The following is a 13,442-nucleotide window of genomic DNA, read 5'->3' as shown; positions in this document are numbered from 1 at the left end:
ATATATATATATATATATATATACACACACACACGCACACACATATATTGTTAAGCCGTCAATTGGGTTCCAGACTACAAACTAATGCATGTTTCTCAATGGAACTAGAGAGTGCAGAGAAGAGCCACCAAATTAATAAAGGGGATGGACAATCTAACTTATGAGGAGAGGCTAGCTAAATTATATTTGTTTACATTAGAAAAGAGGCGTCTAAGAGGGGATATGATAACTATATACAAATATATTCGGGGACAGAACAAGGAGCTTTCAAAAGAACTATTCATCCCAGGGGCAGTACTAAGGACTCGGGCCATCCCTTAAGGTTGGAGGAAAGGAGATTTCACCAGCAACAAAGGAAAGGGTTCTTTACAGTAATGGCAGTAACAGTGTGGGATTCATTACCCATGGAGACTGTGATGGCAGATACAATAGATTTGTTCAAAAAAGGTTGGACATCTGTCACGGTAACTTATGACAAGATATAATTTACACCAAATAACTGGGTTGAACTGAACGAGGCTTAGATATAATAAAGTATATTTATTCCTTAGATAGGTGAACACAACAAGATAGTACAATTAACAGACAAGAAGGTAACACTTACTTAGGGGTTGGAATGAAGAAGTATCAGATAGCAATTCTCCAGCAATCAGGTATCAATCAAGATGTAATCAGAAGACAAAGACTGTAGGGTTGACAACAGTTTATATATCTTTGTAACCCTATTCTTAACATTGACTACAGGCGATTGGAGAACAATTACCTGTACCCAATATCTAACGTTGGAACACAGTTTAACCCATGCCCCCCAGCTAGTTGGCACATGCGTCCTGGGACCCTGAGGGTCTCATTTCTGTAGCCCCACACCCAAATCAGGGGCGCTGGGCAGTCTACCACAGCGGTGCGCAAACTGTGGGGCGCGACCCCCAGGGGGGGCGCGACACTGCCGACGGGGGATGCGGGGTTTACAGAGGCCCCGCGCGCTTCCCGAAGGCACTTAAATTAAGTGCCGGGGGAGCTGCAGGGCCTCTGTAAACCTAATTTACCGTGGCTCCGGCGGCTTCCTCCCTGCGGCGCCATGGCAACGCGGCGTCAAAATGACGCTGCGAGGTCATGTGACGTCACGTTGCTATGGCAACGTGACGTCATTACGCCGGAGCGCGGGTAAGTTGGGGTTGGGGGGGGGGGCGCGGGAGCGAGGGGACAGCCGTCAGGGGGGCGCAGGGAAAAAAGTTTGCGCCCCCCTGGTCTACCAGATGGGGTATTTGGCAGGATACTCATTGTTCGTAAGTGTGAGTTATAACACCCACAAACCACTCCAGCTTCATGCCTCTCCGCCCTCATGTAAACAGTTAGAGTGGCTGAGTCTTTGATCAGGGGTCTGCTTCCTAGACATTTGGTCACTCTCCTATATATATACTCTGTCACTTATAACAATTACAATTTGAGCGCACCCTTACACCCCCTATCTCACTGGACACGTATGTGTATATCAGTATTACCTTTCTATACATAGTGACCTGACCGGCTTGGGGAGGCCGCGGGATTTCCCTGAGCAGGGCTGTTGCTAGGGGTCTGGGCAGCCCATTCTTATGGGCTTTTGCTGGGTAATGCAGTGAATCAGGAGGTGTCAGGTGCCTGGGCATAGGGCCAAGGAGAGGAGGAAACCGCACGGAGGGCAGAGAGTTGAGAGGTGTGTGATCAACTCTTCATATATTTACAGGCGTCAGCTATGAGTCTCAAATTTGTTTTTTTTTTATCACCTCATAGACTTTGATGTAGTTTCACTGATAAATGTCAGTCCATTTTTATTAAAATTTGATTTTTGGTCCAGAAATAGGGTTGCCAAGTGACTTCTGGAAAACTACTGAACACAATGTTGAAAGGTGCGACATGCACACGCCTCTCTCCACTCCATGCTGTTTCCTCTTCTCCTTGGCCCCACCCCCAGGCTCCTGACATCTCCTGATTGGCTGCATTACCGAACAGCAGTAAATCAGGATGGAGGAAGCTGCCCAGCCTCCTAGCAACAGCCCTGCTCAGGGAAATCCCGCGGCCCCCCAAGCCGGTCAGGTCACTACGTCCAGAGCAGTAATATCGGACACACACATGTCCAGTATTACCTCTAATTTTTTACTGGACAGTGTCCAAATACAGACCAGTCCTGTTCTATACTGGACACCTGGCAACCACCAGAAACCTCAAATCTCGACAATCTGAGTTGTTGGTGGTCATCATCTCTGTATTTACGAGTGATGCTCCCTCACAATTCATTGATAACTTAACTGTATAATATCCCTCATTTATTAGATCTGAAAAAATGGTCCATCGACCTGACTGTAAGATGAAGGAATGTCCTGCTAAATCTCTCAGAAAAATATTCACCGTTCACAGCATTGTGCCCAGTATAAAAATATCTTACTGTACCACTCTTCATATTGTAATGTCTGAAGACCTAAGTGGCCCTCAAAGCTTGCAATCTTTGTAAACATCTGTTAGTCATTGAACTTATAATTTCTACTTTACAGCTGTTTTGATCAATTAAAAAAAAACCTATATTTCTGTCTTAAATAGTATGAATAGGAAGGTGCTTGAAAAGTTACAACATAGCTATTGCTTGTTTTCACCTAATAATGGGTCCCTTTGCGACCCCTTAATCTTATAAAGTTCACACCGTGGGTGTGACTGTATTTGTGTGCGCACATTTTTACTAGATATGTTTTCTTATGGTTTGCCGTTTGACATTTTTGTCCATAGAATGAGTGACCAAATTAATATTGCCAACAAAAATATTGAAGGTTATTTGGCAAATTCAGTTTTGTCACAATTTGTCTCACGCAATAGTACTAGCCAACATGGAGTACTAACTAGCCTTTCAGATGTGGGTTAAAAATGCAAGATATTTCTAATAACTTGCATTGGGATGATGGAATAATACAAATGTTCAGCTAAACATCACGCAGTCTCCCTGATAAACAGGTTTGGAGTTTGTAAGCAAGCACACAATTAATGTTGGTGACAAAAATGACTGCCACTGTGGATAAAGTTGTCATGTTACACACGACGTCCCATATTTTCCCGCCCTTTTCCCCCCTCCATCCCCTCAACGGCTGAGGGACACCCCAGGCACGTGACTCCACTGGCCTCGAAGCCCTGCCGCGCGCTCACCTGACAGCTCCCCTCTGCCACGTGCCTGCCACTTCCGCCCTGGTAGGGCATTGGGCGGGGGCTACAGGCCGAGGGGCGGGGGAAGAGAACTGTGGTGGATGGCGGCGCACTTCCGGTTGGTAACAGTCGGGCGCTGAGTGAAGACCAGGTAGGCGGACGGTCAGGCGAGCGCGAGGCCGCCGAACGGCAGAGCCCACCCCCCCCTCCCTCTGCTCCTCCCACCGAGAGAACACAGGGACCGGGAAGAAACATGGCCGTGGACATCAGCAAGTTCAGCTCCATGACCCTCAGCCAGCTGAACGAGCTTCTGGAGGACGAGGAGAAGCAGGCGACCATCACCCAGGAGATGGATGCGGTGGGTGGGATTGGGGGGGCGGGCATCTTATTAACCCCTGCGCTACCAAGGGGAGGCTGCACTTATAAGGTGTTATATGGGGTGTGTGCTATAGTTCCTAATTAACCCCTTTAGCCGGTGGAGGGTGTAATAGTGTTTATAGGCAGCCCAGAGCTTTAAGGGTACCAGGGGATCTCTAACCGGTGACATAAAATCTTCCCTATTTTACCCCCCCCCCCCCCGAGGGTAAATAAGTTAAATATTTGTGATAGAAGTAACATTAAGTGCAGCAAAGGGTTTGAAATGGTCTGTTCCAATGGTAAGGGGAGGTTGTGTACCCCAATAAAGCTATTCAGATTTGGGTGTGACAGATATTATATATTTGGGTTATATGTGCACATATATATCCCATTGTGAGATTGCTATAGACCTTAACCCTATCGCTGCTAAAGGAGCCAGTCCTGTTAATAATTGATTAGGATTTGTCGAGTCATCCAGTTACATTATCTCAGAGGGACATACGGCTCCTGAGTCACTATTCCCCCTTATTGTGACATTGTAGTTAGTGGTCATTAAAGTTTGCTGCTGTTCTCACTCAGACTGACCCCCTCGGGGCTGACGTGATCAGTGTAAAGGGAACCACTGCTTCCGCCTCCCTGTGATGACTCACAGTTCCTGGTTCAGAGGAGGCTCACATGTGGCTCACATGTGGCTATTGGTTTGCTCACTGCCAGCTGATATTACACAAACATGTGGCACTATCTAGCTATTGAACAATAATCCAGTTAACTCCACCCATGCATGACCGCAGAGGGCTTATTCCTGTCAGCTTTGACTTTGGCTGACATTGCTTCCACCTTTTCATGTAATGAGCTTGACACTTAGTTTTCTATATGTAGGGGGGCGGGGACCTGGTTCAATTCCTGGTGTCAGCTCCTTGTGTTCTTGGGCAAATCACTTTATCTCCCTGTGCCTCAAGCATCAAGATCATAAGCGCACCTGGGCAGGGATGGTGACTGTAACAATCCTATGTGCTGCGTCCCTCGCGCTATACTGTCTTTGTGACGCGCTTTATGTAATAGTTATTTATTATTATTATTATTATTAATTGTTGGTGTTTTGCCCTAAAAAATATATTCTTGGTCTTCCTATTCTACAATAGACATCATAGATATTGAGTTCTCTACGTACAACATTGATTCTGTCTTATGAACAAGAGTGATGTTTTAAGTCTATATTCTAGCAAACCGCCTGAATCAAATATTTTTTTTTTTTTTTCAATTTATTATAAAGATTGACACATTGCTATGGCTGCTCCTTGTTTTTTTGGGTTCCTGATGTTTGCATAACTACAAGAGGCCTATTGGTATGTCAAACAGCAAGAGCAAGCAGCCATTAGCACACACACACACGGAAACAGACTGCAGCTAAGGACTATTTGGCATTCCTAGGCAATACTCTATCGCATTTTCCTACTTGCCCTGAAACCACGGATCCTCGTTGATCCCGAACAGCATGAGCTTCTCTGCTGTCTATACCAATAATGTGTGATTTTTTTCCTCTACTTGCGTAGTTCTATGCTTCATTATTCCTATTAGGAAAAAATACCTTTTCGCGTTTCATCCGAAAAACCAGCATTAATCACACATGCCTGTAATAATATAATATTTATGTAGTGCTGTTTCGATGAGCAACACAGTATGTACAATGCTTTAGGCCAGTGGTGCTTAATATCAGTACTGTTTTAGTTGCTGTCTTTTAGTGTAGGGTCTCTAATGTTTATTTTTACATCTGATTTAAAAAGCAAGTCATCTGGTATAGGGCAGTGCTGCTGCCTGGTGTGGTTTTGTGTGTGTGTGAGTTTTGTTGTGCTAAATTTCAGTATTTAAAGTACCTGTATGACTTATCCAGTCAATACACAAAGGATGTCTGTTTCCATGGATAACTTGGAAATTCTGATGCTTGGGAATGTTGTGTAAAGTACTGCTAATTTATGCAAAAAAAAAATCCCCTCAAGGATTGTAACAATGTCTGTTTATGTGCGAGGTCAGGGGTGCGCGCGATTTTTCTGAGGGGGCGTGGGTGGTTGCAGAGGCCCCGCACTCTTCCCCAAGGCATTTCAATTAAATGCCTGGGGATAGCGTGAGACCTCTGCAGCACAAAACCTACCATGACTCAAATGCTGTGACACGTCGCCATGGCAACGCGGTGTCAAATGATGCCGCGGATCATGTGACGTGACACCGCGGGTCACATGACTCCGCAGCGTCATTTGCCGCAGCTGCAAGGTAGGAGGGGGCGGGGCGAGCACCGGGGCAGGCAAGATAGGGGGGCGCAGCAGCAAACGTTTGCGCTCCCCTATGCTAGGACATAAATGTATCTGCACAATGACTTGAAGTTAGGCTGCCTAAACCTGTCAGGTGATTTCAAAATAAGAAATGTCAATCCAGAACTATGTAGCTGGATGATTGAGTTAAACAGTGGGATTAAATTAGTGTTTTTATGTAATTACCACTGCATTGAAATCAGAATACTAACTAACATGCATTTTTTCAGTTAGATACACAGTGGCCTATATTTACCAAACGGTGCTATTTCATAATGCACCTTCCGGCATCTTCTGTAGTAGCACCGCTTAGTTATGGACCCTTATATCACTATGAAAATTCAAAGTAAACCGTAAAGCTGACTATTTTTCTTGGAAACTGGTTTCTTACCTCAAACCACAATGTGCCTGCGGCTTGTCTGACTGACCAACATAATATTTAGAGAATTTAAAACATTCTTATGTTGTCTGTATTATAATTTTGGCAAGTCTGAGTTTGCCAGCGTTCTTAGATCCGATTTCCTGTTAAAGATGTAGTCTGAAGTGAACCAAAGGTTTCATGTTTGAGGTACAATGTTGATAAATGCCTTTTCCCAGACAACCCTATGGATTTGTACTGATGGTTTTTAGTGTTTGTAAGCATGGGATGTGCACTTCTGTTCCTTCCGTGTGTGTGCTTTAGGCTACGGCCTGCTGTCTGCGCTGCATGCGCGCCTGCCAGGCTGGCGGCGCGTGCAGCCGAGTTCCCCGGTCTGCTGTGAGTTGGGGGGGGGGAGGAGAATGACAGGGGTGCAGTCATGACGTCACCCTGCAGGTTTGCCCTCATTGGCTGAACCGCCGGCGTGGCGTGGCCTAGCGCTCAGTCACTAGTAGTGAACTCTATTTTCTACTCTCCTGGAAAAACTGTCTGCGCAGCGCGGCGTCCACCCCTCGTAGCGGGCCCGGCGCCATTGAGGGTCATCTCTTGTCCCTGCAGCGTCCGCCATAGCGGCCGCTGCATTAGCCAGCAGGGACCAAGGCTTATGTATGCATAATGCTGACATCACTGGTTTAAGAGGGGAAAACAACTAATTATGCAAAACATGTCATGATCTAATTGTGGTTAAGCACTCTTCCATGTGTACAATATCTTTGTTAATATCACATTTTGTAGTAATCCCACTGTCTTCAACAGTGTAATATATTAATATATCAGCTGCAAAAGTACAACTCCCAGCATTCCATATAAGTAAGAAGGCCCGTGCAGATTCTTCCAGGGAGCAGCGCAGAACATCATCCAGAAAAATGTGTGGTGCTCAGAAGCAGTGGCAGACATGGATATAAAACATATATATTCCAGCAAAAAGTACCCTTGAGGTGTCATACAATTGATAAGGTTTGAGTAGGTAGGAAAAAAAGCTGGCCTGAGAAACCTCACAAATCACAGTAGTAAGGTTTTAGCACATCCAATGTCCAGAAATAACGGTGTATATAAATGGACCATACCTTCCTTCAGCCATCTAGGGAGATGCGCTGTGCTGTGTAATCACAGAAGGACTCGTCATTAGTGCAGTTTCCAAACTTCAATCCGGCGTCCATTCCGCATGTAGTGGTTGCAACAAACAGAGAAAACAGAGCACTACAAGCGGAACAATATGAAAAAATATTACAAAGTGCGTTCCCATACAAATTGTTATCGGGTCATGTTAAAAAAACGGAGGCATACACCACGTGGGGTGTATGCCTCTGTGTTTATTTTATTATTTTTTTAACATGACCCAATACATTCATTCTCTGTAATATTTATATATTTTAAAATATTTTTTCCGCTTGTAGTGCTCCGTGTTTTTTCTCTCTCTTCCTCCTTTCTTCCCTGTTACCAGAGTTGGACCCCAGACCAATGGTTAGAAATCCCGGTTCTGCTTTAAGATAAAAAAAATAAAAAAAAACCCCCTTTTTTTTTTTTTTTTTTTTTTTAAAGCTTTCAGATATCAAATGATTTTTTAGAACTAACACATGCAATACACACTGGTTCGGTCCCATCTTCAATCTGTTGTAGTGTTAGAGCTCTGACATTCATCAGCACACAGCACTCGATTTATAAATGCAATCTGCTTTTAATTGTGTTGGAGTATAAATTACTGTATTCACAGAGAAATGGAGCCCAGTCCCTTCTGAATCAGATAACATTAGTATAAAGAGAAATATTGGCTTAAAATGACTTGTCACATGATCAGGCTGGGCATTTATTCAGATTTGAAAGGCTAGCTTTGTTTTGTACTCCCTGTAGAAAGTAGATTTTGTCTTTTTATCTGGGTATAGGAGGAGCAAGCATACCTGTTACCTTGGAGATAATTGGGAAAGGAGACAGAATTAAAAAAAAAATCTGTTTTTAATAGGGTTATAATGTTCAGCCCTTACACATTGAATGCCTAGTACATCATAGTCTCTCCTTTGTGCTAAATGTAGGTCTTTTAACCCTTTCGGGCTGTGTGTTGGGGTGTCCTGGGACGGGTGATGGTGTGAATTGTCGTGACTCTGATCTTGGGTTTCCTGAGTGTATTTCACTTGGTGAAAGGTCATTAGAGGGTCACCTCAGGCCTCGGTTAATAGAATTATGCTGTGTGCATTAATGCACATTCTTTAACTTCAGTGATTTGATTGGGGCTTCCTTTATCCCAAGTGCTCAACTCCAGTCCTCAAGCCATCCCAACAGGTCAGGTTTTTAGGCTGTCCCCAATTCAGCACGGGTGTTCAACTGAGCCACCTGTGCTGAAGCTGGGATGTCCTGAAAACCTGACCTATTGGGGGGCTTGCGCGCCCCTGCTTCATCCTAGTGTGTGTGTGTGTGTGTGTGTGTGTGTGTGTGTGTGTGTGTGTGTGTGTGTGTGTGTGTGTGTGTGTCACTAGATACCTGAGCTTCCTATACTTTTATGTAGTCACACCCTGCATGCTGCTTTGAACAGCTGGCTTTCATTTCTCAGTTATAACATAGTTTCAAATATCCTTTTCAGGTATATAGAGGAGGGGGTTGACATTTCTATCAAGCTCATTTCCTGTAGCTGTGTGCAATTGTTGCAATTGAAACATATACCCATTATCGGCTACAAGAAATCAATACGATTTTTGCATTGCAGGTCCGTTCAACATCAAGGGTCCACAGATACTACGTCACGTGCAATCTATAGGGCAACGCCTGCGGTACTGGAGCATTGAAACGTTACATTTTACATCATTGTGTGAGGGACGTGTACTTAATAGCTGCATATTAGTTGTGCAATTAGGTTGAAGATTGTAACACCATCCCATCCATAACAAATGTCTTTAGCGTATGTAAATGTTCCCCACATTGAACATTTCGAATTGAACTGAGGTTTATCTGTATTTGAGGAAATATTAAGGTATGCTTTATGTCATCTCTGTTGTAGAAATGCTCAGTGTTTTTCTACAGGGCTTCCTAGGAACCCTTGGGTTCCCTGGGCATCCCTAAAGGGTTCCCTCCAATTCTCGGGTCATTTGAAAATTGTATGAAATATAGAAGAATTTACAATACATCTAATCAGACGCGCTATTAGAGAGGGTTGGGGTTCCTTACACTGCATCTGATCTCAGACGCGCTGTTAGAGAGGGTTGGGGTTCCTTACAATGCATCTGATCTCAGACGCGCTATTAGAGAGGGTTGGGGTTCCTTACTATGCATCTGATCTCAGACGCGCTATTAGAGAGGGTCGGGGTTCCTTACAATGCATCTGATCTCAGACGCGCTATTAGAGAGGGTTGGGGATCCTCAGAATTTCACAATATGATAGGATTCCTTAACCAAAAAAAGAACGAAGAAATGATAAACAGCACTCACAAAAATCAGTTACAGTGCAGGGTGCCAAGGACAAAAGAGGACCCAATTCCTCTAACAATACACACTGATCCAAAAACGTGTCCAGCACTCACTGTCTATAGAAATCAGAACCAAAAAATGGGATAATACCAAAAAGCATAATTTAATATACACAAAAGAACCTATAACAGAACCGCATACCCTACATCCAATAAAGTGAGAGAGCAATAAATCAGAACATACGTATAACAGTGGGGGGATAGAAACAAAATGAAGGGGACAAGACTACATATAAGTGGGTATACTAAGGGGAAACAGCAGGGGGGCAACGTTTTGGGGAACACCCCTTCGTCAGGCCCGTTCCCCCTCACTTCAAAGGAACAGAGGGGTACTTCCCTGTCCCCACAACCCACAGAAACAATGTCAAGCCCCAAAGGAGACTGGACAACCCCCACACAAATATCAAGATCAATACACTTTGCTATATGGCAAATAGATAATTCCAAGAGGGAGCAGGGTAAATATACACAAGCAAACCACAGACAATCTGTATGTGAATCAAAAAGTCCTGTTCCTCTCAAATGCTAAGGGCGTCTGTGAGACACTGCACAGAACCTTTAACCCACTCACTGCTGGCCTTTCTGACAGTGAAGATGTTAAATAGTGAGTCCATATCTTGGGAATTCTGGGAATGTGGTCATTTGAGTGTACTTAACTGGTATGTCCCTAGACATAATAGCTGTTTAGGTAGAATTACATACAGCATTAATGTTGGTGGCTGAACAAACTGCTCCAAATAATTTCCCCTGTAAAAGTACAACCAGAGAAGAAGTCAGCAACACCAACGTCAATCAATGCAACAGCATAATAAAATATCAGAGCCCTCTCTAGGGCTGGGTCCATAGAGGAGGAAGCCGCCCTGAGCCCCGTCATCCTCAATGAGGATGTCTTTGGAAGGGGCTTCCACGAGCGTCCGCAGGCGTGCTGAGGCGCAGGGATTTTCAGCCTACACCGTTTCTCAGCGCGCTGTCGGCTGAAAATACCCAATCAGCGCGAAGCAGCGTCTTGACGTCGACGCTGTGACATTGACATCGGCGCTTAGCGGGCTATTTACCCAGCAATGTCACTGCCCAGCCTCCCGATCGCGCACGCTGGCTTGCCTGCCAGTCCATGGAATCGCTCCTGACCGAGCAGGCGAGCCTCAGCGTCAGCGCAGAGGAGCGCAGCTGGACCCCTCTATGGCCTCGGCCTAAGTCTTTCTTCCTTTTTGGGTTATTTAGCAGTACAGTATAGTGAGATAAAGCAATGTTTCGGACTCACCTGGACCCTTTCCCAAGGATTTCCTCCGTAGCATGCCTCCAAAACCAGGTGGGCTGATATTGTGACCCCTTTAACACATCTATTACATTGAGACCAACCCCATATGGACTCATGCAGAGGACTGTTGTAGTGGAGTAGCCAATGTAATTATGTAAATGTCCCGTTGCATAAAGGACAAAGTTAAACGCTTAGCAGTTTGGGGAAAAAAATAATCAGATACATATTTGACATTTTTCACATTATCCTGGTGATGTTTGCAAGCATTGAACTCGGGGGTTTATTCTAGTTCATGTTAATAACATCTCAGATTTCCATGTTGTTATGAAGGAGGAGTTTGTCTTTATTTCCTTTGTGTGAGATCACTTTGTTGAGCAGAGCATGCTGTCGCCGTCCATGTCCTCTCACTGTCTCCTGCTTGGTACTCCGGTGAGGGTGTGTGGTCCTAAGGAGGAGAGCTTTTGATCAGTAGTTTAGAATTGTTTTGTGAGGTGGGACGGTTTCTTTCAGGAATATATTGGCTGCTCTCTTGCAATAAAATAAATCAGTTTGAGCCTGTCCTGTTACCTTGAGCAGAGACTTTGTGTAAAGCTCTTGAAGGTGATAAGGTACTTTTGCCAATAAGACCCTGGCAGGAAAATGCAGAGTAACCTCATCTGGCTGCAATATAGTTGTCATTCTATGACTAATAAAACGTCATAAGCTTCCAGTTAATAATATATTATTTCCTGAAACGCCCACAAAGCTTCGCTTTTGGAAGTGTGTGTGTGTGTGTGTGTGTGTGTGTGTGTGTGTGTGTGTGTGTGTGTGTGTGTGTGTTTGTGTGTGTGTTTGTGTGTGTTGAAGGGCACGGAGCTATGTAAAGGAAGGTGTCTTGTGAAATCACATTTCTCCTGATTCTGTGCAAGAAACACGTAACATACCACTAAACATTCACAGCACTTCCTCTAAACACCTTTTTTTTAGATGTGAGAACGCTGCGAAAATACTTAATGTGGTGTTCTGCGTTTCTAGGATCAACACTTTTGCTGCCAGTGGCCTGCAATATATTGCAAACCCATATATTGAAAGGGTGGCCAACTCGAGTCCTCAAGGGCTATCAACAGGTCAGGTTTTAAGGATATCCCTGCTTCAGCACAGGTGGCTCGGTCTTTAACTACACTACAGGCATACCCCGCATTAACATACGCAATGGGACCGGAGCATGTATGTAAAGCGAAAATGTACTTAAAGTGAAGCACTACCTTTTCCCCACTTATCGATGCATGTACTGTACGGCAATCGTCATATACGTGCAGAACTGATGTAAATAACACATGTGTAACAGGCTCTATAGTCTCCCCGCTTGCGCACAGCTTCGGTACAGGTAGGGAGCCGGTATTGCTGTTCAGGACGTGCTGACAGGCGCATGCGTGAGCTGCCGTTTGCCTATTGGGCGCTATGTCCTTACTCGCGAGTGCACTTAAAGTGAGTGTCCTTAAAGCGGGGTATGCCTGTACTAGTGCTGAAGCAGGGATATCCTGAAAACCTGACGTGTTGGTGGCCTTAAACTGGAATCGGCCACTCTTGATATATTGTATGTTTTTTTTTTTGTTGATTAATAAAAATAACCTTTTTATTTTTTCTCCTGATTATTAATTTTGAAATTCTACTGTAATTTTATGTTTTTAGAAATGTTGATGTGATATTTATTTGCTGTACGGTGGAGGTTTTTTTTTTGTCACTTTTTTAGCCACAATAACTTCTATATTGTGTGATGTAAACTTGTTGTGTTAGCACTCCTAATTGTGGCTGTCATAGGGAACAGATATGCAATGCATTGTAACAGGGCAATGGTTGCAGAGGGTTTAAATCTGCTCAACATACAAACAGACCAAACCATTGTTCTCAATCTTCAGAGATTCAAGAAACCGATAACTAGAAATATACCTTTTCTGTATGATGATAGGCACTTGAGGACCCAAGTGTTCAACACCTAAACTACCAGGCTAATGTGGTTAATCTGATGCCAAGAACAGAAGAACATTTAACATGTAATTATGACTGCAGAGGCGATCACAAGCAGCCTTAATCAAGTTGCAGGCTGAGGTCACAGAAGGCATAAAGCTATATAACCTGTTTGAGTGCTTATTTTTCCATTAGTAATGGAGTGTGGACTGAAAGTGAGGAGTGGCCTTGTTAAGAAACGCACCTTTTATGTTTTGAGACACAGTAGCATCCACTTGTGACATACTGTAGGTCGTCACTTGATTTTGCGGTAATGTTGATTATTCATCATACCTGTAATCTGCTAGGTATATGGGTGTTGGCGGACACATTCAGAGGATTGGGTTAAAGGTGAGACACCCATGATATTTACTTATCCAGCATAATTGAAGTCGACACACAACATTCCCTTTTTGTATCGTTTTATATTTTTAAAGTTGATCATTAACCCCACATCCTCCGAAACTTGCAGAGTGTTAACATACTTGGAGTTGGTG

At 44.1% G+C, this 13,442-nt stretch overlaps 1 protein-coding gene across 1 annotated transcript in view; it reads left to right on the top strand.

Moving 5' to 3' along the window:
- Window positions 1–3,276: 3,276 nt before the first annotated feature.
- VPS37B (VPS37B subunit of ESCRT-I) overlaps window positions 3,277–13,442 on the top strand; it is a 23,831-nt gene continuing 13,665 nt past the window's right edge. Inside the window, exon 1 of the mRNA XM_075568289.1 lies at window positions 3,277–3,523. Coding sequence (XP_075424404.1) covers window positions 3,419–3,523 — 105 coding nt within the window. The 5' untranslated portion in view covers window positions 3,277–3,418. The remainder of the gene's footprint in view (window positions 3,524–13,442) is intronic.

Source organism: Ascaphus truei, chromosome 13 (genome assembly GCF_040206685.1).
Source record: "Ascaphus truei isolate aAscTru1 chromosome 13, aAscTru1.hap1, whole genome shotgun sequence".
Lineage (NCBI taxonomy): Eukaryota > Metazoa > Chordata > Amphibia > Anura > Ascaphidae > Ascaphus > Ascaphus truei.
Note: the sequence above shows the minus strand (reverse complement) of the source record. Positions and strands in the feature narration are given on the sequence as shown.